Raw genomic sequence first — 25,756 nt, forward strand, 5'->3', positions numbered from 1 at the left:
AAAGTCAACAAGTCCTTTTCCCTGCGGTGTTTACATGATGTGGCCTCCTCTTGGCACAAAGATGTCAGGGTACCTGTGTTCATCATTAGGGCCCTCCCAGAGGCAGAAAAGAGCACAGAAAACATACCTGGTGCATAACATTGGGGAAGGAGGAGGTCATCCACATGTCTGCCTATTCCCATTGCCATAACACATTACCTTCAACATTTTAATGAAATCTTTCTAAGACCATAAAGAATTCTCCACTTATAGTAGCATGGAAGAGATTTCAAATACAAGTCATTCCCTGAGACTTCAGCAAATGCACTTATAGCGATCCACAGAAATGTAACATAATTAATCTGAGTTATTGAGCAGCATTAATCAGTGTAAATCTGAACAGAACTGGGTGAATGTTAAAAAGCCAATAAGAAATATGAAAATCAATTTGCAAGGCCAGCTGCCAAAAAGCATGGCTCAGACATGTTTACATTGCATGGGCATGGCTTATTCTTTCATTTTATACATGCACTGTTTAATTGTTCTCAAAAATCAAAAGATTCCATTTACTAACTGCTGAAGCATGACAGAGTCTATAATGCATGTTACTTGGCCTACAAATACTCAGAGGTTTAATATGTTCCAATACTAAACACAACTATAAAAAGAACAAAGGAAAGTGCTCTTCTAGAAGAATGCTGCTATATACAATGATTATTAATAATAATAGTAATAATAATAATAATAATGATAAATTTCTGTCTTTCTATCAATAGTGGTGATTGACAAGGTTTATGCTGTCTAAATTTACTAATAAATATTTAAAAACATTTTATATAATAATAATAATAATAATAATAATAATAATAATAATATACTTTTATTGTTTATTCCCCATTTTTCCCATGGGGAAATTCTCATTATTTCCAACTCAATATAATTTCCATTAACTGTTTACAGTAATCCTTCAGTAACCAGGCAAAACCAATCAACACAAAATCTTAAGTTACAAATGCATAGAGAAAGAAAACGTCATCATAGATCACAGATGCTATCAGGCCTACTTCCAAAGTTGAGGTGGGTGAAGAGATAAATTCCTACGTACCTATACTTGCACTTGTGCCATGGCCAATAAATGATTGTGCTTAATATAAAATTCCTTAGAAAAAAAAACATGCAGAAGAATGTCCTCACAAAATACAATTGTGGCAAAAAGTTTTGAGAATAACATATGTATTGGTTTTCACAGAGTTTGGTGTTTCAGTGTTTATAGACCTTTTTGTCAGATGCTTCTATGATATTCTGAAGTATAATTACAAGCATTTCATAAGTGTCAAAGGCCTTTATTCACAATTACATTAAGTTTATACAAAGAGTCAATATTTGCAATGTTGACCCTACTTTTTCAAGACCTCTGCAATTTGCCCTGGCATGCTGTCGGTCAACTTCTGGACCAAATCCTGCCTGATGGCAGCCCATTCCTGCATAATTAATGCTTGGAGTTTGTCAGAATTTGTGGGTTTTTGTTTGTCTACCCGCCTCTTGAGGATTGACCACAATTTCTCAATGGGATTAAGGTCTGGGGAGTTTCCTGGCCATGGACCCAAAATGTTGATGTTTTGTTCCCAGAGCCACTTAATTATCACTTTGCCTTATGGCACAGTGCTCCATCATGCTGGAAAAGGCATTGCTCGTCACCAAACTGTTCTTGGATGATAGGGAGAAGTTGCTTTTGGAGGATGTTTTGGTACCATTTTTTATTCATGTCTGTGGTCTTAGGCAAAATTGTGAGTGAGCCCACTCCCTTGGCTGAGAAGCAACCCCACACATGAATGGTCTCAGGATGCTTTACTGTTGGCATGACACAGGACTGATGGTAGCGCTCACGATTTTTTCCCTCACAATCTCACAGTCTTTTTTTGATGATGCCTCAAACAATTAGAAAGGGGATTCATCAGAGAAAGTGACTTTACCCCAGTCCTCAACAGTCCAATCCCTGTACCTTTTGCAGAATATCAGTCTGTCCCTGATGTTTTTCTTGGAGAGAAGTGGCTTCTTTGCTGCCCCTCTTGACACCAGGCCATCCTCCAAAAGTCTTTGCCTCACTGTGTGTGCAGATGCACTCACACCTGCCTGCTGCCATTCCTGAGCAAGCTCTGCACTGGTGGTGCCCCGATCCCGCAACTGAATCAACTTTAGGAGATGGTCCTGGCACTTGCTGGACTTTCTCGGGCAACCTGAAGCCTTCTTCACAACAGCTGAATGTCTCTCCTTGAAGTTCTTGATGATCCGATAAATGGTTGATTTAGGGGCAATCTTACTAGCAGCAATATTCTTGCCTGTGAAGACTGCACATGTTTCTTTGCAGGTAACCATAGTTAACATGAGAAGAACAACGATTTCAAGCACTACTCTCCTTCTAAAGCACCCAGTCTGTTATTCTAACTCAATCAGCATGACAGAGTGATCTCCAGCCTTGTCCTCCTCAACACTCTCACCGGTGTTAACGGGAGAATCAAGCAGGTCCTTTTGTGGCAGGGTTGAAATGCAGTGGAAATGCGCATTTTGAGATTGGCAAAGAGAGACTTCTGAAATTAATTGCAATTCATCTGATCACTCTTCATAACATTCTGGAGTTTATGCAAATTGCCATAATAAAAACTGAGGCAACAGACAGCAAATTAATATTTGTGTCATTCTCAAAACTTTTAGCTACGGCTGTAGTATGTGACTGAAAAGTTATTAGGATTCATTTAAAATTACTATTGTTATTGTTCTTCAACAAGTGAAGTAGCAAGAAGGCTATGAAACAAACATTTATAGTGCCTGTGTGCTTGGCAGATTATACATGTTCTTTTGGACTCATCTGATAAGGGCAGTCAGCATGCACGGGTCCTTGAGTAATGGCCTCGAAATGACAGGGTTGAGAATCAGTGTCTTCAAATCTGAGGCCAGAATACTCTTTCAGAACAAATGAATTGCTCCTTTGAGGTGAAGGGGCAGAATCTGCCCAGAGTAAAGGAGTTTAAGTGCCTCAGGAACATATTTACGAGAGATGGCAAGAGTGAACATGAGATTGACAAGCAGATTAGTTCAGTGGCTGCAGTTTGCCAGACTCACTCTCAGAGAAAAGGAGAGAAGTTGGCAGATCAGGAGGCACCTTGAATGGGAGTCATCACTCCAACAAGCCAAGATGAGAAAGGTGAGGTGGTTTAGGCATCTTGTAAGGATGCTATCTGGGCAGCTCCAAAGGGGGCTGTTCCGGGCATGTCCGGGATGGAGGCCATGGGGCAGATCCAGGACACTCTGGAGGGATTACATTTCCCAGTTGGCTTGGGAATATTTGGGAATCCCATAGAACAAGCTACTGTCTTTAGCTCTGGAGAAAGAGGTTGGGTTTGAATTTGGTGTTAAGACAAAGACAAGGAAATGGAACACAACACTGATCTCTTGCTTATAAGAAACATATCTGATTATGACATGGGAGTCCATCTTTGTACATTTTGGGGTCGATTTTCCCATGCACTTAAGTCAGAAAAGCACGTAGCTGCCATGCTCTCATTTTCAACCGCTTTGTACATTTGCAGAAAGGTTATTGGTATATACACACCTGCAGGAAACCCACTAATAAGATGATCAATCTTTTGATCAGATCAGTTAATTTATGAGAAGTTATTCCAGCTCCTATTACTGAGAACACTTCACTGCAGGTGGGATGTCCCTGGTAAAACTTTCTTAGAGAGACAGAATCCTCGCTTCTTGCTTCTTCCTGTTGTGTCTATAAGATCTTTGTAGCTTGATATCTTGTCCATGTCCAATAATGAAAAGGTCCTCTCAAGTACTTATAATGTAAAACATGACAGCAACAGTTCTGGAGAATGTGTTTTTTGGTTAAGCTTGTTCTGTTGTGAGCTGGTATTAGAAGTGCCATACAAGAATAAAATTGATGGAAAGTTCTTTTATTGATAATAATCTGTAAAAATAAGTAACCATGGATGTTATTAAATATGCAAGATTAGCAAGTTCAGAGAAGTACTGTCACCATAAGCTTGCCATGGTATAAACCAGGACATGGAATTATGGGATATCTAAACAACAGGCTATATAGTTCTATGTAAAATTATTCATTGAATGACAAATTATATGCCACTGCAATGAATTTAGAAGTAATATACTATCAGCCTTACCTGTGGTTATCACAGGTAAAAACTGGCAGCCCAAGCAGTAGGAAGAGAAGCATGTGAGAAGTAGCTACGAAGTACTTATCAATCAGACCATTCCTAGGGGAATTTACAAACACTTGAGAGATGAGGATGTAAATGTACAAAACGCATGTCACTTATTTTTGAGCATAAGTAGATAGTTAGATGTTCAGAAGTAAACTAATAAACAGATAAATATCCATCCATCCATTTTCTACAGTATACCCACTCATCCGATGCAGGGCTGCAGTCCAGAGCCTATCCCAGGTGCTATGGGATAGGGAATAACCCAGGATGGGGTGCCAAACTATGACAATATACAGAAAATAAATACAGAAAAACAAATTAAAAACTACAGAATAGTTATGTCATGTTTAATGGAGAACAATTGCATGTTGCTGAATGACCTTTAATTCATCGTTCTGCTGCCTCTCAGTCTTTTTAATGACTTTCATTGTGAATGTATTGAAGAAGTATAAAAATAAAATATGCAGGATCACTTTCATCCATCTATCCATCTTCCATAGTTTTCCGGTACTGGGTCACAGCATTAACCTGGAGATTATCCATGAAGCACAAGGTAATAGGGACACCGTTCCACTGAAGGCTACACACATATGCACGATACAGTATCTTTAAAGGGTTGTTTGTAATGCCACAAAGTGACAGGACTTTATAAGAAATGTCTTCGTAAGCTGTTGAGTAATGCCCCCAAAAACCTATGTTTTAATATGCAGAGAGCGGGTGAAAATAAATGCTAAACCGATATACACTGCAGTGAGCTTGCTGTGAGATGGTTTGATATAATCAAACTTTTTATGTCCCAGAGGATGTCTTACAAGCCGTTAAGGGGCAGAATGGTAGCCTCACAACTCCAGGGTTGAGGGTGGAAACCCCCCAGTTCTCCTCGGTGTGTTTTGGGCGTTGGCACATTCTCCCTGTGCTGCACAGGTTTCCTCATGTCATCCAAAGCATGCAGGTAAGATAAACGTGCCAGGATTCAAACCAGAAACCTTGAAAGTGTGAAGTAAAAACCACCTAAAAAGTCAATGATAATGCTGACTGTTCCACTACAGTATCAGTCAATACTGCCAAACAGAACAAGTCAACCCTAAAGCCCCATGTCACTTAAAGTACCTAAACTCTTGTGGGTTCTTAAGGCTTTACGTTTTACTTCAGACAATGGTACTAATGCTTTCTTAACCCCTGTGGAGAAATACTTTTTTCCGTCTGATATCAGCATGATATTGTCACGCCCGGCTCGTCCGATCCTCGTGTGCGCCACGCCCCTGATTATCCACGTGTGCTTCCCCCATCTTGCCCAGCTGTGTCTGATTATTTTCGCCCAGTCTTGTCTATTTCAGTCCACGTCTTGCCTCGCCTGTTGTCCGTCATTCATGTTAGTTCTGTCATTATGTCCCGTTCTACCCGTAGTCGTCCTTCCCTTAATAAATCCCCAGTTTTCCCCACTTTTTGTCTCCCTGCCTCGTCCTTCCCTGCATCCTTCCTGCCCGCCTGCCCCTCACTAACCCGCACCTCTGACAGATATCATACATGATGACATTATATAAAGTAAGGCACACCTCTGTTGCTGACAGTAAAACATTTTCATGAATGAAAAATGCTGTGTTTAATGATATACAAGCTGATATTAAAAATCAAAAAATCAAGTTCTAAGTTGGAGACGTAGGGCTCATTCAACGAAAAGCTGATACTGGATGATGATGATGATGATGATGATGATGATGATGATGATGATGTGACAATGTTTTTTCAGATACTGTGTATCAAGGAGCTTTATATGCACTGGATCATCCATCGCATTATATCATGTTGAATCGCACTGCCACGCAGAAGAGGTGAATCGTATCATCTCGCAATAGCAGTTGCTTCATATTTATCTTTAATGTATCGGACCCATGGCAATGCATGGAGATGTGTATGACATCTCCTCTTTGATGAAGATGCACATCCCTGCTCCAGACTGATTTGCACAATTCATACGTGGGATGATTTGCTGTTTTAACTCTTTTTCCTTCATGAAGTCCTTTGTTAAACATGCCTGACATCCAGGGTTGCCAACCTTAAACCTAAATTTAATGACAAGAACCGAAATGCCATATTTTTTGCTGACATCCTATTTTATTTTATTTATTCATATTTTATTTTTTATTTAATAAGGACCATCTGCAAATTTACAAATGGTCGGCATCCCTGCTGATGCCACCAACTTCCCATACAAATCAAACCACAACACTGTTTCTGTACATAAAGCCAAACGATCGGCAGCTCGGCATCCTGGGTAGCCAGGTCATTTTGTGCTTTTTGATTCATTGATTTCTTCTTTCTTTATGACTTGCTACTTGTTAGGTGCACTGTCGATGTGAAGGCCATAAACACGCTGTGCAGACATTTTTATTTGTCAGCATGGATCCTTCAACGGTCACGACCACTACTGGAGGGCTGTGCTTTCTAGGTCTCCCATTATGTCCAGAATGTTGCCTCATATGCAACACTTTTAGAAAACATAAGGCATATGTCTTTTGACTGCATTATTTCCTCCAATTATTGCAACTTATTTCATACTTTGATGCAGTTTGACTCATGTTTAAATGGTTTTGATTTTAATTAAATTTTGTTGAAAATGAAAGCACCCATAGACTCTAGCTTTGCTATTGGTAAAGCATTTTAATATTTAATAATCTTATGCTCAATTTTACCCAAAACAAACGTTATCATTCTGTCATTAGCTAGGATTTGCTTGTTTATGAAATAATGAACCTATCATACTTATTTTTACTTCACAAAACTGCCATGGTACTCTTCAGACCCATTTTTCTGTCTGCCTCACATTTGTGAAATTATGTTCATAAAGTGCATAAAGAAAAGACTAAAAGTATTGATACTATACTGTACTCCCACAAGAAATATGGGAAAGATTCACACTCCTGTTTGTGACTATATGCAGTTAAATGCCGCAACCTTCTTGTATTTGCACGATTCAGTTGGTCTGACTGCCTTTTTAAAAAATTCATGTTCCATAACCACTAATCCAATGCAGGGTCGGGGGGAGCCTGGAGCCTATCCCTGGAAGCTCAGGCCAAATGGCCAGTGGACACCCAGGAAGGGATTCCAGTCCTTTACATGGCATGCAACAGGAACCACTCCACACACACAGAACATGGCGAGAATGAAACATGGAAAGAACACGCAATCTCCAGTCTCTGCACTGTTTAAATACACTAGATCTATTACATGTACTATATACACTGATTATGTGATGGAAGAAGATATAACTACAATGTAACAATGTATATTCCCAGAAGACATGTTAGAGAATAATCAGAATATAATGGAAATATGCCCTAGAATGTCTACATTAAGTAGAATCCTACATCAGCCACATCAGACATTATGTGAACCCTGGGTGATGGCATGACGTAATACCTTATTGCATCAATAACATGGCAAGCAAAGGTAGTGAAGTGAACAAACTAAGCAGTTGGTTCAAATAAACCTTGAATTTAGGCTGAAACTCTTATAGCATTACTAAGCTCTGTGTTTCTGTTATGCTAACTGGCTTCACCTTTTTCCAGATCTGCAGCCAAAAGGCCAATAGTTTCTTCCAAAAGAAACTACTGTAGCATTAATAACTAATAACCCCTGGTACCTTTGAGGCAGCCATTGCAAACAATCCACTGGTCGCCTTTGTCCCTAGACAACGGCAAGAAGAAAGGGGAATTTCTCACCTCTTCTATTTAGTGACAGACCCACTTGTGAGCCACTACTACTGATCATAGCCTTTCGTTTATGTTGAGAAATTCATTGAAAATAGGTTTTACTCATTATCATGTGATTGTAAGCCGTTTTGCCTCCTGTATGCACTTTGTCACTGAATTGCAGTGGGTAGCCAATTAAGTGGTAAAATACAAATTTAATAGGGGCTGTTTGAATTAAAAACAGATGTGTTTTATGTAGGTGTGTGCGTGTGTCTGTGCATGCTTAAGTATTCATTGTGCATGTGTGCATGCATATTTTTGTTTTGCAGATGTGTGTTTTAGAGAAAATCCAAGCCAGATATATGTTGACTTTATGGCTAATATTCAGCATGGATTCTCAGCAAAGACCCATTACTTATTTTGACATTGGATTCTAGATGGGGTGACTCTCTAAAGTGCATCAGGCAGCCCAATGATGCGTGCTGGAGATGGAAAGGAAACATTATATCTGTTTAATCATCATCCCAATTAAGAAGTATTTTCCTTATTCTTCTGCAGAACTATTCAATTATATGCAGAATGATCGCAGGAAACTGCATGCCAGGGCTTCATGTGAATAAACACAGAAAACACACAGCATTTAAAGAAGCATGAATTAAATAATTATGTGGAAAAGCTATTATTATTATTATTATTTTATTTTATTTTTTCAGCAATAGCAGTAGCGGTTAACTTAAATATTGTAAGGCTATAAAATATAATGTTTAAAACTTATAAATGGATATTTAGAAAATGATGTCATTCTGCACAAAAAAAGGCACAGAGAGAAAAATGCTCGCTGTCAGGAAACAAGGTCAACAGAAGAGCACATAACCCATTTTGTGCTGATAACAGATAGGTATTGGTAGCATTACTTCATCTGAAATTCTGGGTTACGGCACTCTGGCTACCTCTTCTGCTATCCAAACTAAACCACTTCTGCCATCTATAGGTGAATTTAATCACTGCAAGGTAGCAACATAAATAGAAATTCTAGCTGCGAAGGAAGGAAAAACTTCAGATATATTATCAAGATTAGTAGCTGGATTAAAGTTTTCTTAAATGTACAAATTAAATGGGCTCAGGAATTTTTCCAAAGCACCAACAATTGTTACAATTGTAACTAAGCTATATTATAGAAATCTGCTTTATTTTACCATGCCTTAATTATTTACTGCCTATAAATACGTCGGAAAATTAATTTGGCTCCACCTTAAAGTAGCATGATGACTCAATGGATACTACTACTGTGTCGTAGGTTGGGGCTGTGGGTTTGACTCCCATTACTGCTTTGTGCCTATGGAATTGACATGCGATTGAATTCTTTCGTTTATTGCTTAATTGTGGCTAACACATGGGTCCAGCATATATCACTTTCGCTAACTGTAAAACTGGTGCTAAAGCCAGTCATGGTCATTTTGAGGACCTATGCACCTCTGTAGGTTGAAGCATAGGCATAAGCTAACGCCATACCATTTCAAACAGGAAAAGCAGGACACATCCGCCTCATTCTGCCACACACTGTCCTTCTCCCTTCAGCCGTCTCACCTCTTTGGTGATGTTGTCCTGCACCAGGCTGTAGAGGGGCACAATGCGGGTCACCTCCAGCATTACGGGGGTGGGTCCAGTCTGCTCTCGCCCGGAATGGCGACACAGGTGACAGGTCACCGGGCACTGTCCTTTCTCGTCGCAGCGTATCTCCACCCCCGACACCAGGTGGTCCTCAGACAGCTGCTGGGCCGCCAGGAGACCAGTCAGGTAAGTGATGAAAGGCATGGACTTCAGCTCCCGTCGGCTTCCGGCGTCCGTCGTCTCTGGGATGGAGCGGGAACAACAAAACATTATATCGTTACGATGCAAGTCTCTCTGCAGAGGAAAAAAAAAAGTTGCATGTCAGTAAGCATATCTACGCAGATTACCGCATTCGATCTTTACCTTCATTTCAATTAACAAATGCATCTCTAGGTCTTCGAGAATAATAAAGGAAAATTAACGGCTGTCACTATCAATTATATTAATAATAGATAAATCTACCGATTAATCGGATGATTCATCGAGTAATCGTTTATATAACATAACATAACATAACATAACATAACATAACATAATATAATATATGGGACCCGGGTTCGAGTCTCCGTCTGAGTTACATGTGTGTGGAGTTTGCATGTTCTCCCCATGTCGTCGTGGGGTTTCCTCCGGGTACTCCGGTTTCCCCACAGTCCAAAATCATGCTGAGGCTAATTGGAGTTGCTAAATTGCCCGTAGAACTGCATGTGTGAGTGCATGGTGTGTGAGTGTGCCCTGCGATGGGCTGGCCCCCCGTCCTGGGTTGTTCCCTGCCTTCCGGGATAAACTCCGGACCCCCCGCGACCCAGTAGGATAAGCGGTATAATATAATGGCACTGGGCGCCAGGCAGGGACCAATGAGCCATTGCACACTCAGTCACACATACGGCCAGTTTAGACACTCCAATGAATGTAAGTTTCATGTTTCTGAACTGTGGAAGGAAACCAGAGAATCCATCGAAAAATCCCCGAACTCACGGGGTGAACATGCAAACTACACACAAAGAAGCTACCTAGCAGCAGCACCACCCACCGCGCTAATGTCCCCCCCTCAACGCGGACAGGAACTGCTCACAAAAAGACTTTCGTCTTTCTGCGTGAAAATACTCGTATTTTGTATTCCACTTAGAGGGTATTGAGCAGAAGCAATTAAGTCATTTGTCAGAACTGCTCTGTGTCTCTTGGCACAACTAACGGCAATACCACCAACTTTTTTTGACATACTTTGTTGGTAGATAAGTTCTATTTGGATAATTTCCTTTTTTTCAACAAAAAAAACACAAAAATGTCAAATATTGCAATGTGAAATTTTCCAGTATCGTTCAGTCCTACTCACAACACACAATACATTCATAAATAATGTTATATGGTAACATGTACCGCATTATGTATAATAATGAACAATTTTAATTAATGCTTTTTTGAGTTTGCTTAATCGTAACACCTCTAGAAAAGTGATTACAATTTTTAATACAAAAAAAAAGTGAGACATACATGGATGGAAGCATGGAGAAACACAATGGCGAATGACCTCGTTAGAGATGCGTAGAGGAGGCTTTAAGCTGGAAGATTCAAAACCAGGAAATATCCTCTATGTGTTTGCCATCATTTGTAAAAAGTCAAATTGAGAATTGTGTATACACACACATACTCTCTCTCTCACACACACACACACACACACACATATACATGCATTCATACATACAGCAGTGGAAAAAACTGAGACCACAGAACAATTTTTTGTTTCACTCGTTTCTCAATTTATGGGTGTGCATCTGTGAATACTATACTTTTTTTTTGCAAACTGCAGCCTGGTTCTTCTCTGTTTCTCATTAATGAAGGGCTTTGTTGCTCTATGGGACTTCAGCCCTGTTTCTAGGAGCCTTCTAGAAGCTATCCTAGCAGTGCACCTCACACCTGCACTTAATGTTTCCCATTCCTTTTGAAGGTCAATTGATGTCATCCTCCGATTCATGAGAAACTGTCGGATAAGTTAACAGTCATCTAAAGGCAGATGTTGCTTCCTGCCTTTATCTAGCTGGTTCCCAGTGTCTCCTGCTTCACCTTATTCTTGTGTACTGCTGTCTTAGAAATTTTGAACCTTGAAGCAACCTGCTGCTCAGCGTAACCTTCTGTCAGCAGAGCCGCAATTGAACCACGATTTAAAAATGCAGATTTGTTTAAAAATATAGAGTGGTCTCTTAATTTTTTTCCATCAGCAGAAAAATGAAGGAAAGCAATGAAGGTTAGGGGTTACTACTTAGTCATTAGCATCTGATTTCTGAGCTCTCCTCTTCCTCACACCTTCCTCTCTCATACTGTTTGGAAATGAGATGATCGACAACAACAATAACAGCAGCAACAACAACAACAACTGGGATGCCTCTAGCTGCTCGTGTTAAAGCAATTGGCAATATAACGGTAGTTACTGACAAATTCAACATTCCATTTTCTATGCACACCAGACTTTTCTCCACTAATTAGTGGCTATGAATGAGAATTAAATTAACATCTAAACAGGAACCTTCTACAGTATGACAGCTGCCATATTATATGGACCAGAAACAGCGGAAATACCCAGTCAGAGAATTTGTCCGAAGCACATAATAGTTCTTGTAAGATATACAAAAAAAATCATGTGCAGAGAATATCTCATAACTCATCACACCCACATCTGGCAAGTTATTCAGTATCTCTTATTAACACTGGCTTAGCTCACCTGGTAGTGAGAAAAGAGTAAGGTGCAGTATTTTAGGATAACACGTTGACAGACATAAGTATTCACATGGTTTTAGGAAGCACAAAACAAGGGTTAAAACAAGGATTTTGTGGGCTAGGAAGAACATACGGTAAACCAAAATCAAACCATAGACCGAAAATACCATAAACCAGCAAGAGACATTGACACAAGGAAAAAATTCCATTTTGAGAATAAAAATAATTAGCCTAAGAGATCTCTTAATAGTTATCAGCAGAAATTACAATCATCCATAAAACACACATCATAAATATAATGGTTTAATCGTCTCATGGCAGCACTGATCAATGTGTTTTTACAACTAGAGAATTCTTTGTCAGTGGTGCTGACCTCAAATGCACCAAAAATATTTCCCAAACTACTATTCATTGAAAACAAACCAGCCATCATGTTAAGTATGCTTTGCTTATGTCTCCCTTCCTGCTTTCCATTTTTTTTTTATTGTTTCTTGTTTATAAAGAGTCAGGTAAAAAAAAATGGTAAAAAAAAACATTGCTTAACCACATAACTGAGGTTTAGAAACTGTATTTCCAATCTTTTCCTCAAGATGTCCCTGTTAGCACCCAAACTTTAGCTGACAGATAATGATGATGTGGGGGGCGGCATGGTGGTGCAGTGGTTAGAACTGTTGCCTCACACCTGTGGGATCAGGGTTCGAGTCTCCGCCTGAGTCACATGTGTGCGGAGTTTGCATGTTCTCCCCATGTCGTCGTGGGGTTTCCTACGGGTACTCTGGTTTCCCCCAAAGTCCAAAAACATGCTGAGGCTAATTGGAGTTGTTAAATTGCCCGTAGGTGTGCATGTGTGAGTGACTGGTGTGTGAATGTGCCCTGCGATGGGCTGGCCCCCCATCCTGGATTGTTCCCTGCCTCGTGCCCATTGCTTCCGGGATCGGCTCCGGACCCCCCGCAACCCAGTAGGATAAGCGGTTTGGAAAATGGATGGATGGATAATGATGATGTGATCGCTGGAAAAATTGCCTTTGATCTGTGTGTGTGTGGTTAAAGACATAGACTCACTCTAATTAGGACTAAAACTCAGTGGTGTTGAACAAATAGGCAGAAGTTAATAATTGTTTCACCTGACAGCTCTTGGATTCACATAATCACATACAGAAAAGAGAGTACATTAGTACTTAAGTTTTATGCATGAAAACAAATAAGGTGATTAAAATGCCTTCGGGTGCATTTTCTCCTTCCACTCTTGTATTTCGCTGACAAGCTTTACTCCAAATCTGTGGTATCACCTTCTGTTATGAAGTATTAGTGGTAGTAGTACTCTGATTGTCTGCTCAGTTCCATTTGTTAAGAAAACACTTGAAAGACAATCTGGGTTCTATAGCAGCAATGGGCAGATGGGCAGGCGGTATAACATATGAGTTACCTACATACAACATTCCTAATTTAGCAGAGAGGAAATCGAAACATGTAAATAGCAAGAAAGAAGGTGCGAAGTCGGTAAGCAGGATCTCCATGTCTCTGTGCTGGCAAAATAACGAGTAAAAATCAGCTCTTTCTGTACCGCTGTACAGTGTTTTATATTTCAGAAGCTTGCTACCTAGCATACAGATAGGGGAGCCTGCTTCTGAAGCCTAGAAAATATTGGGGACATCATGCAGGTGTTAATTCATTAGTCAATGTCAAGCACGTAATCCACAAATGAAATTTAAAAAAATCCTATCCCCAGAGCTCCAAACGACTGCAACAAGAGTGATAACTGGTTCACTTTTATTTATAAGTACTTAAGTAAGGATTACACTCTATTAAAACCAATGCAGTAAGTAGTTTGCCTTGGCTATTAAGTTTGGAGCTTATTAGGCTGCAGAAATATTGCGGTTTGTCACAATTTCCGCACAAATATTCCTCTCACACAATGACCCCTCACACAGTCGTTGGGGTGAAATGGCTTCACTATTCCCTTATAACACATTAACTAAGAAATATGGCTGTTTAACTGGCAAGTATCAGAGTAACAAATAAACAGAAACATACTGGTTTAATTAGTTACAGTATAAGTAGGTTAACTGAAGTACTTCATATATACACAGATTGTACTAAGGATCTGGAAACGACGCCAGGGGCTCTACCTCATCACTGATGGCAGGCCCACACCCCCCTGCCTGAGGGGAGACAGCAACACGTCGGCTGCCCTAAACATGCAGAAGAGTTTGGGAGCAATAGTGGAAAAGGGGAATTCATTCTTGGTTGGTTTCCATGTGTGAATCTTTTTTTTTTTTGTGAGGAACGCCGGGCATTTCAAGGGTATTCATGAGGTCTGATGCGGCAAGAAACCATGTCTGGACTCTGCAGTTTTGACAGCTGGCTATATGCAAAAAGTAAAGGGAAAGCCTCTGTCAGTCTGCCTCTCTATCTGTCTGACTGACGGACTCACTGCTGACTTACTGTACATGTACTGTAGTCTGCCATCATCTCTAGCATGAGAAAATACATAATGACTGAAGGCGTGACAGTTAAAGAAAAGCCGTCACACTCTCACAGTATCTCATTGCCGTTAGATATATGTGTCCGTCATTCATGGTCCATTTCAGTAAACATATTTTTGATGTGACCCAAGTTGATAATTCAGAATTACAGGGAAAATACAGTTAAAGGCAATACTTGGAGGAAACATCAGAGAGGTACAGGAGCCCTCATTAGCTGGATTACCAAAAAGGGAAGGAACAGAGAATGAAATAACAGTTTTTGTTTACACCACTAAGAGAGATGGGGAAGATTTCATTATGGAAATGTATGTATTTCACATAAATATGCTTTTGATAAAAAAACAAATATTCAAAATAATACCAATATATAAGGCTGGGCAATTAATCAGATTTTAATTTCAGTTACGATTTTGGCTTCCAACAATTACCAAAACAAAATAATGATTATCGTGCCACATTTTGTTTCTCAGTGGTGCCACTGTCCTGTCTTGTGTTATAAATCCAGCGCGCCTCCATTCTAGGACCTTTTTATTTGTTTCTCAGTTAAATTATATTTAGAGATCAAGAAAATCCACTGGTAAAAAGACAATTTCAAAAAATACATGATATAAGTCCATATATCCACCAGATTAATTGTGATTATGATTTTTGCCATAATTGAACAGCCTGACTGATACATACAGCCATCACCAAACTTCTAACTGTATCAGCATGATACACAATGCAGTGGCACACACTGGGCATGATGACAGTCCACTACAGGGCACACATACATCTGGATATGCTGGGAAATGTATAGCATTTCATTCTATTAATTCATTTACGAATGTATAAGCCTTTATCTAGTTCCTGTCATACTTGGCTCGCAATTTAGAAGCACAACAGGTTGGCATGAAACGTGCCCATCCTAAGTCAGTAAAGCAAGACGAAACAACTGTCATCATGGTTAATTAAGAACTGGAAAAGCTACATGCATTTCATGTCTTAGTAACGTTACCGATGTAGGAAGAATATGCAATACTCCTCAGATCTGCGAGGCAGGTTTGCACTTTGGCAGTCACCATGGACAAACTTTTATCGGGCTTTTACAGTTAACATATGGTTCACGTTTTAAGAGTTGCAAACAATTTAAGTTGTTTAACCTGCGAGGTACACTGACACTTATTGCCGATGGATTTCTGGTTGTTCAGTATAAATTTGCAAAGTTTTGCTCGCAGTGATACTAGGACAACCAATGAGTATTGCAGAAAGAGTCACCGTCCTCAAAAGGGGAGGTCAGGGTGTGAGTTTCCACGGTGTTTGAATTCTGGGGTGTATTATAGTACATTTAGTATATTTAGTAAGTTGTATTATCTACACTGCAACTTTGGCATTACCTTTTTGATACTGCAGCCAGAGCTGCTGCTGGACCTTCTTGCTGGGAAAGTAAATGGTGCACGTGAGTTCGGAGCCATAGAGTGCTTCAGACACGTAATGAGTGCCATACTGCTCGATGAAGGACAGCAACTCCTCTCTTGTGCTCTCAGAGTTCAGCATCTTCAAGACCTTGGAAAAACCTGGCATACGGATTGTCAGAAAAAGTTTAAAATTAAGTGTAATGCACTCTGCACGATAGACGATCTTCGTCATAATAAAAACGATTCAAATAATCTCGTTTACGACAAAGACATATGGAATAAACTAATTTAACTAACCTCCCTAAATCCCTCTGAAAAAGTTACAGTATTACAGTGCTCTTGTTCCTGGCTGTAAGTAAGTACAGTCCTTTCCATGGGTAAGGACATACAGTGTGGCAATGAGGGAAATTTTATTGCATTATACCTGCAGACAGTGTAATGGAACTAAGCTTCACTTTGTATAAGTTGCTCCGTACTCTCCACTGTTGCACCATGGGATAGCCCAAGGCTTCATTGAATTTGGCATCTCCTGTAAAAGGGGAAAAAATATTTTATACTCTTTTATTGGCACAATTAACAGGCACCCTTAGTTTAAATTAAAATAGTTCAATATGTTAGTGTTTTACCCATTCGTACCATGATGTTTAGCAAAATATAAAATCAAGTTCAGAACTTTTCTGAAGGGTTCCGGTTAACCTTTGACTTTTAAGAGGGAGCTGCCGATAACAGACTTGCAGATTTCTATGCTACATTATATATAAAATCACAATACGTATGCTAGAGGCAGCCAGGCGGAAAGCAGACAGAGACTCGTATGTAAGTAGCTCACTCAGATGCAGACCCACCTGTGAGCAGATGCAGGTTGGCCTGTGGTTCAGACAGCATGCCTCGACATTGCTCCTCCACAGGTAGGGGAATAACCATGAGGCCATCAGCCAGCTGGGGAAAGTCCTTGATAAAGTTGTTATCCCTGAAAGGCCCAATAAGCTAGTCAGCAATAAGCTCAATAACTTTTCAAGGACAAGACGCAGGCACTGAAACGGATGACCTTCAACGCCATGCAGGATTGTACTGAAGTTGGGTCTGCTGGTTTGGACTAACACCAAAACTAAAAACGAAAATCTTAGAATCCTAGACATAATGTCAACTGTTATGTCTGAATGGTTCCTTGAGGAGTGACCTTTGCCAAAAGTGTTGGTTTCAGTCAGGGCTGAATGCAACAAAAGATGGAACGCTTCTTCATTAAAGTTTAAGAGTGCCTCAAGCTTTGTGAGCTTGACCAGGAAACCAGAAAACAGAACGCACTGTTCTCACCCTCCGGGCTGAGCGGACCTCGGAAAGGAGATAAATTATAGTGTCAGTTTGGGCTTTTCTACTGTCTCACTTCAGCCCATTCATTTCAGACCCTCAGCAATTATGATGAAGGATGAGAGCAAAGAGACAATGGGGCGTTATTTATAACCTGTGTATATAAAAAAAAAAAAGGTCCGTATGCCCAGAAATTCTCCCTGGTAGGTGATGAGCAACAAACCAATTCAACCGGTTACTTTGGACATAGCCAAAAATAAATAAATATATATATATATATGTGTGTGCGTGTGTGTGTGTATATGTATATATATTGTATATATATTATATAATATATTATATATATTATAGTCTCAAAGTGTACTTGTTAAACATACTGCTACTCCCCTTTTACTACTACTGTATAAAATTACTCTGTCACAGACCTAGACTTGTGGATTCTATGAAAACAGAAATTGTGTTGCTGGTTATCATGCAGTCTTGTTATTCCAAGGTCACTAATCCCAGGATGATTTTATCTTGTGTTATAGTTCATTTAAAATTTACAGTCATTAATCCAAACATTTTTATATTCCTGCAACGTATGCCTGTGGTATACAAAGGTTCACTGTCTTAACTGATTAAATATCCATTTTAACAGTTTATCAATTGTGCAATAAAACAATAAGAGCAGAACACCGTGAGACTTAGTGGTTATCAGGAGGAGAGAAAATACGCTGATACAAATATAAGGAAAAATGTCATAAGTATTAGACCAAAACCAGAGTTATGTAAATGTTGCGTTGTCTGTTTCCTCGGGGGATGAGTGCCGAGGGCACTGAACAGGTTAGTCTGGGCCAAAGCGAAATTGACACTGATCAATTATTGATTAACAAAGAAAATGGCGTGAAAAAAAAACTTTGTAACAAATGAAGAAGTACCAAGATTAGTCTTCTCTCTCTCTGTCCATCTGTGAGGATGGAAAACCCATATAGGGAAGGTATGGCTAAGACACTGGAAAGGAAGGGGGCATCAAGGGGGGAGGACAGCACTGCAAAGGTGTTATTCTAATGCAGACAGAAAAAATGTATTGACTTACAAATGTAGCACAGGGACACAACTCTGAATGGTCTGAGCTTTGGATATAAATGATTATGGATTTTTCATCAAGGCTTTGTCCTTGTCACCTCCTCTGTTCTGTTTGTTTTAAGTAACTTGTTAATTTCACTGAATATAACTTGTTTATTACAGTGAATAAACTATTAAACAGCCAGGTAATGCAGCATGGGTGATCCTTTAATTATAGCTCAACTTTGCAGATAAAGAACATTAAGTTCTTGATTATAGCAATATATTTATTAATTGAGAAAACCACTTCTACTATGATTCCTTTGCTTTGGCCTTATCAAGCATTTCATATATAGTTAACATGAAACAAATATGTATGTACTTATGCAAAAGTTTAGAGAACCTGATTACATTAAGCAACATTACACTGAGTTGTTTAACTGTAGATCTCCTTTGCCCTGAGTATCACCAACCAGGATCGATGCTTCACTTCCTTAGATTTTCTTTTAATCACTTTTCCTTTTGCTCTAGCTTTTACTCGATCTTTTGGGAAATTTCTCCAAAGATAAGATCATTTAAAATAAATCACAAGATGTACTCTTTAAGCAGGACCCATGTTAACCCAAATTAGATTAACTCTGTGATGAAGTCGCATTACCCACTAATGTAAAATTCATTAAAATTAAAATAAGGCGCAGAGTAATTAATAAAGCTGAGGGCGCAGCCCCTTGCCCACTCTACCTATTTTACAATAGCAAAAAAAAAAGCTACCACTAGATCAGAAAAAACAATAACGACAACAACAACAATAGTAATAATAATAATAATAATAATAATAATAATAATAATAAGAATAAGAAGAAGAAGAAGAAGAAGAAGAATTAGAAGAATTTGCCTAATATAACAAATGTACCCATCAGCCACAACTGATAACTAAAGCTAGGATTTGCTAAGAGTTTTTACTCAGCAAAAAAGCCAATGTCAAATCACTGAGGGTAAAGTCCTCTGCAGAGTAGAAATAAGAAGAGTTCACTATACATTCAGTGAAATAATCAAGCACTCTAACCGAAGCCTGGCAACTCTGCTTTATCCATCTCCAGTGCACTGGCCTGTTAAGATGTCCTACTTAGAAAAGAAGGACAGTAAATCGGTCTTCATGCATTCACTGTAAAGGCAGAGGTGTGAAACTGGTATTATTACAAAGTGCTCTTCAAAGAAAAAGATTGAAGTGAGTTGGGAGAGGCTTTTGAAACAAGCATTTACATGCAATTATGTTGTCTCTGCAAAATCAGCGAGGATAATACGAAACTGTCAAAATGTAACATGAATATTCCAGCCTTTTACATCCTCTAAAGTGAAGTGCTTTCATTTTTTAATCGAAACAGCTGCCACTTCTTGCCATTTTGGCAGTTCATTATTTGGGTCACTTGAATAACGAAATAAATAAGGAAATAAAAGGAAATGAGCTAATAAATTTTTAAACATTACATAGTAACAACTTAGGAAGAAAGCATATGCTTCCTTCTGCCACCAGATGTCAGTGTGTTATACAATTTCTTCTACTGATTTACACATTTAATTGCATTCTAAATTAGTAAATGTTTTCATATTGTAAACAGATATTGATAAATCTTTGGTTGATTGGTATGTTGTGTGTGAAAATAAAAGGAAGTCTCAATGCAACAAACAAAGTCCAGTAGCAGATACGATAGAATCAGGGCATTAGCGTGCCACCTAACTATGAAAAAGAGTATAAATGATAGATATACTGTAGATGCAATAGCTTCTGGAAAGTGCTGGATAAATGTATATTTCATTTTTTTTTACTTGTGTCTGCAGTCACCAAATAAAATGATAAATGATTTTAATAATGTGCATTGTCATGCCCGGCTTGTCCGCTCCTCGTGTGTGCCACGCCCCCCTGCCTTCCCACGTGTATTTCCTTGATTGTACCCTGCTGTATCTGCTTACTTTGATTAGTCTTGTCTGGTTTTAAGTCCTGGTCTTACCTGTTAGCATTGTCTGTCATTGATGTTAGTTGGCGTCTTCTGTTCCCTGCCCCGTCTTTCGGAATAAACCCCTTGTTTGCCCTGATTACGGCGTGTTTGCCCGTTTCTGCCTGCTCGCCCGCACGATCGCCGCTCTGCCCGCGATCGAGTGTGACAGAATGACAGACCAACTCAACAAGGCACAGCAGCAGACCGAGAGCCAACGTCTCGGTCTGCTGCATGAGGTACACTACTGGCTGAACCAGCCCGACGTTCGGGAGGATCCCGTCGCGCTGGATTTAGCCAACCGAAGCTGCGACCTCCTGTTGGCGATGTCTTCACCTGAGGACGGGCATCGTCTAGGAGAGGTGCGCTCCCACCTCAACCAGCTGGTTCAGCGCCTAACAGCGCGGAGGTTGGGGCTGGACGCACGGTGCGTCCCGGAGGTTGTTCCCCAGCCGTCCGTCCTGTCGGACGTGGAGCAGCCTCCCGCGGACACCGTGACAAAGAGGAAGAAGAAGAAGAAGAAGAAGCACGCGATCGCCCCTGCAATCGTTTTGGGAGCGTGCGCGCTCATCCCCGCTTCTCTCCTAACCGGGGAATTGGAGGACTCCCCGGCTGACCTCGACGTCATCACCGCAGCTAAGCTGCCTGCGCTGGCAGCTTCCCCAGTCCGGGGAGAGCACCCAGCCGCCGCTGAGCTGCTACCGCCCCTCGAGCGGTACTACTTCTGGCCGGAGCGGCTGGCCAACAAGGGGGCCCGCGCGGTGCGGGACGCTATCCCGCGTGTGCCCCGGGCACTTAAAGGGACCACGTCCGTCTTGCCCGCACGGGACCTGCCGGTCCCGCCGCCTGCAGCCCCTGCTCAGCCCGAGCAGCCGCCTCCTGTGCCTGCAGCCCCTGCTCAGCCCGAGCAGCCGCCTCCTGTGCCTGCAGCCCCTGCTCAGCCCGAGCAGCCGCCTCCTGTGCCTGCAGCCCCTGCTCAGCCCGAGCAGCCGCCTCCTGTGCCTGCAGCCCCTGCTCAGCCCGAGCAGCCGCCTCCTGTGCCTGCAGCCCCTGCTCAGCCCGAGCAGCCGCCTCCTGTGCCTGCAGCCCCTGCTCAGCCCGAGCAGCAGCCGCCATTGCCGGCGGACCCCGCTCCCGTGCAGCCGCCATTGCCGGCGGACCCCGCTCCCGTGCAGCCGCCATTACCGGCGGACCCCGCTCCCGTGCAGCCGCCTGCGCAGCCGCCTTCGCTGCCTGCGCAGCCGCCTTCGCTGCCTGCACAGCCCCCTTCGCCTGCTGCAGCTCCCGGGCAGGCGCCCCCACTGCAGCCGCCTGCTGCAGCTCCCGGGCAGGCGCCCCCACTGCAGCCGCCTGCTGCAGCTCCCGGGCAGGCGCCCCCACTGCAGCCGCCTGCTGCAGCTCCCGGGCAGGCGCCCCCACTGCAGCCAGCTCCTGTTCCTGACCGTGCTCCTGTTCCTGCAGAGGCGCCCCCTCTGCAGCCGCCTGCTGCAGCTCCCGGGCAGGCGCCCCCTCTGCAGCCGCCTGCTGCAGCTCCCGGGCAGGCGCCCCCACTGCAGCCGCCTGCTGCAGCTCCCGGGCAGGCGCCCCCACTGCAGCCAGCTCCTGTTCCTGACCATGCTCCTGTTCCTGCAGAGGCGCCCCCTCTGCAGCCGCCTGCTGCAGCTCCCGGGCAGGCGCCCCCACTGCAGCCACCTGCTGCAGCTCCCGGGCAGGCGCCCCCACTGCAGCCAGCTCCTGTTCCTGACCGCGCTCCTGTTCCTGTCCAGGCGCCCCCACTGCAGCCACCTGCAGCTCCCGGGCCGGCGCCCCCACTGCAGCAACCTGCAGCTCCCGGGCCGGCGCCCCCACTGCAGCAACCTGCAGCTCCCGGGCAGGCGCCCCCACTGCAGCCGCCTGCTGCAGCTCTTGTCCCTGACTGCGCTCCTGTCCCTGACCGCCCTGCTGCAGCCGCTCCTGAGGTGCCCCCGCTGCAGTCCCCTGCAGTTCCCGGGCGAGCGCCCCCACAGCAATTGCCTGCAGCTCCAGTTCCTGACCGCGCTCCAGTCCCTGACCGCGCTCCAGTCCCTGACCGCGCTCCAGTCCCTGACCGCGCTCCAGTCCCTGACCGCGCTCCTGTCCCTGACCGCCCCGCTGCAGCCGCTCCTGAGGTGCCCCCGCTGCAGTCCCCTGCAGTTCCCGGGCGAGCGCCCCCACAGCAATTGCCTGCAGCCCCAGTTCCTGATCTCGCCCCAGTTCCTGATCTCGCCCCAGTTCCTGATCTCGCCCCAGTTCCTGATCTCGCCCCAGTTCCTGATCTCGCCGCAGCCGCTTCCGAGACGCTCCTGTCCCCGCCTGCTACAGCCGCTTCCGAGGCGCCCCCACTGCAGTCACCTGTAGTTCCAGGGCGAGCGCCCCCACGACGGCGGCTTGCAGCGCCTGGGCCGGCGCCCCCACTGCAGTGTCCTGCAGTTCCAGGGCGAGCGCCCCCGCGACGGCGGCTTGTAGCGCCTGGGCCGGCGCCCCCACTGCAGCGTCCTGCAGTTCCCGGGCGGGCGCCCCCACGACGGCGACTTGCAACGCCCGTGCCGGCGCTCCCACTGCAGCGTCCTGCAGTTCCCGGGCGGGCGCTCCCACGACAGCGGCTTGCAGCACCTGGGCCGAGGTCCCCACTGCAGCGTCCTGCAGTTTCCGGGCTGATGCCCCGGCAGCCTGACCGTGTTCCTGTCCCGGCGCCCCGGCAGCCTGACCGTGTTCCTGTCCCGGCGCCCCGGCAGCCTGACCGTGTTCCTGTCCCGGCGCCACGGCAGCCTGCAGCAGCTCCAGAGGCGCCCCCTCCGACTGCAGCAGCTCCAGAGGCGCCCCCTCCGACTGCAGCAGCTCCAGAGGCGCCCCCTCCGACTGCAGCAGCTCCAGAGGCGCCCCCTCCGACTGCAGCAGCTCCAGAGGCGCCCCCTCCGACTGCAGCAGCTCCAGAGGCGCCCCCTCCGACTGCTGCAGCTCCAGTCCCTGTCCTAGTCCCCGAGGTGGTCCCGGACAACTCCGTCTTGGCTCCTCCCTCTTCGGAGGTGGAGGAGCTGGAATGGGACCCCTCGGGGACAGAACTTGTAACCCCTTGTCCCTCGCCCCGGCGACTTCGACCCCGAACTAGGGTCGGCCTGTCTGTGTCCCGCAGGGGAAGGGGACACAGACGCAGGGCTGGGGTCCCGCCCGCCCTGCCCCCTGGCTCGCCCTCCCTCGCCTGCGCTCTGGCTCGGCTGGCGCCTGCGGGTCCTGGCCCTCCGGGTCGGCTGTCGCCTGCAGGTCCCCCTCCGAGGCTTCGTCGCCCCGCCTCGCTCCCCTCTCCAGAGCCTGGTCGGTCGCCTGCGGGCTCCCCGACGGCGGCTCCTCGGTTGCCTGCGGGGCCTCTACCTCCGGCCCTCCCCCGGACGTCGCCGCCTGCTGCGGCTCCCCCCTCCTCCGGGCCTTCGCCGTGGGCCCCTCCAGCTCCCTCGTCCCCTTCCCCGGTGCTCCCTCCTGCTCCCTCCCTGGCCCCTCCGCGGGTCCCTCGCCCTGCCTCCTCGGCCCCTCCGAGGTCCCCTCCGGCTCCGGCCTCCCGGCCGCCTGCGGCCCCTCCGGCTGCCGCCCGTCGCCCGCTGGGTCTCCCTCGGGCTCCCCTTTGTTCCCCCTCCTTGTCTCCCTATGCCCCTGCCTTTGTCCCGCCTGTCTCTGTCCCTTCTTCTGCTCGTCCCTTCGTCCCGCCCGTCTCTGCTCCTCGTGTTCCTCCTGTCTTTGCTGCCCGTCCTCCTCTGTGCCCTCTGTTCACTCCTGGCCCTTGTGTCCCACCGGTTCCTTCTGTGTCCCCTCTCTTTCTCTGTCGGTCCGTGTTCCCCGTCCTCTGTCAGGTTTTGTCCCTGGTCCTGTCTTTGTGCCTGTTCTGTCTCTCTGTTTAGTTCCCGGTCTTTTGTTCTTGGTTTTGGGTTTTGTTTTTCAGGTCCTGGTCCCCTCGTCCCGTTCGTCGCCTCCTCCTGGGCGCGCCCGGTGCAGCGCGCCTTTGGGGGGGGGCTCTGTCATGCCCGGCTTGTCCGCTCCTCGTGTGTGCCACGCCCCCCTGCCTTCCCACGTGTATTTCCTTGATTGTACCCTGCTGTATCTGCTTACTTTGATTAGTCTTGTCTGGTTTTAAGTCCTGGTCTTACCTGTTAGCATTGTCTGTCATTGATGTTAGTTGGCGTCTTCTGTTCCCTGCCCCGTCTTTCGGAATAAACCCCTTGTTTGCCCTGATTACGGCGTGTTTGCCCGTTTCTGCCTGCTCGCCCGCACGATCGCCGCTCTGCCCGCGATCGAGTGTGACAGTGCATATTTTGTAAAGCCCAATTTCTTAATAATTGCTCTTTTGAGATCATTTCTGCATGCATAGTTCATTTTAATATATTATATATAGCATTGGCTGAAAATACATATTGCTGAATAGTAATTTCTTGTCTTTACTGCAAAATGATTCAACTGTGACTTTAGGCAAAAATGTATCTGTGGGAAAACCAGCCTGGCAGAGGGACAAAAAAAACACACAAGAAAGTTGTGAAAGTGCTTCTGTACCAAACTGTGGGCGTGTCCTCTTTTTATGGTGACGGGTTGTGGTGGTGGTGGTAGGGTGGGGTTGAACAACACAGCAAAAAAAAAATGCCGGAAAGGGAGACAAAAACATGCTGGGTTGTTTGGGATGGCGTGCACCGAATGCTACTCTTACAGCAGAAGTTCGGGCCAGAACTGATTCCAAACCAGGCTTAAAAATGCACTCATGTGTATATATAATCTATGGGACAGCAGGACAAATCCGGTGGGCAAAGAAAAAAAAAAACATGCAAATCCATACACCTGACCCCCCCTCCTGGGACCAACGGACAATGGCTGTGAATTTTAACAACTTAGCGACAAACTTTCTGTATTGTGCCAAAGGGCTTATCACGCAGCAAGACAGATTTACCTGAACTAAAACTCATTAGACTGAAAATAATTACAGTTACCAGCAGATTAATGAAGCTGTACACAGGGAACACACCCCCTTTCCTGCTGTGCATAGCCTGCAATGTTTAATTTGAAATACAACTTAATTTATCTAGCAAGGATTGAAATAATCAATGATCTATAACTAATATTCAGTAGGTATTAACACAGATCACTGGCAAATAAACATGTAAGAACATAGGATGTTGGAAGTCAGTGTAGTTCCTAATTTCCGTACACATACAGTATGCTGCACATACAATATAACACCCTGGTGGTGTAATATCCCATTTAAACAACAGAGAGCACTGCTGGTCCAGCTCTTATAACACTGCACAG

The 25,756-nt window shown here is 44.3% G+C and overlaps 2 protein-coding genes across 4 annotated transcripts in view; one reads left to right on the forward strand and one right to left on the reverse strand.

The window, feature by feature from the left end:
* The window catches only part of LOC125716036 (astrotactin-2-like), a 228,358-nt gene that overhangs the window by 40,622 nt on the left and 161,980 nt on the right, over positions 1–25,756 (reverse strand). For all 3 annotated transcript variants that reach the window (XM_048988276.1, XM_048988269.1, XM_048988284.1), the window contains 4 exons: positions 16,952–17,076; positions 16,531–16,635; positions 16,086–16,265; positions 9,488–9,753 (listed from right to left, as the gene is read on the reverse strand). In XM_048988276.1, the coding sequence (XP_048844233.1) occupies positions 9,488–9,753; positions 16,086–16,265; positions 16,531–16,635; positions 16,952–17,076 (676 nt within the window). The remainder of the gene's footprint in view (positions 1–9,487; positions 9,754–16,085; positions 16,266–16,530; positions 16,636–16,951; positions 17,077–25,756) is intronic.
* Positions 22,209–25,756, forward strand: part of LOC125716164 (basic proline-rich protein-like) — a 386,857-nt gene continuing 383,309 nt past the window's right edge. The window contains exons 1-2 of the mRNA XM_048988332.1: positions 22,209–22,413; positions 22,603–24,765. Coding sequence (XP_048844289.1) covers positions 23,131–24,363 — 1,233 coding nt within the window. The 5' untranslated portion in view covers positions 22,209–22,413; positions 22,603–23,130 and the 3' untranslated portion in view covers positions 24,364–24,765. The remainder of the gene's footprint in view (positions 22,414–22,602; positions 24,766–25,756) is intronic.

This window comes from Brienomyrus brachyistius, chromosome 2, assembly GCF_023856365.1.
Source record: "Brienomyrus brachyistius isolate T26 chromosome 2, BBRACH_0.4, whole genome shotgun sequence".
Lineage (NCBI taxonomy): Eukaryota > Metazoa > Chordata > Actinopteri > Osteoglossiformes > Mormyridae > Brienomyrus > Brienomyrus brachyistius.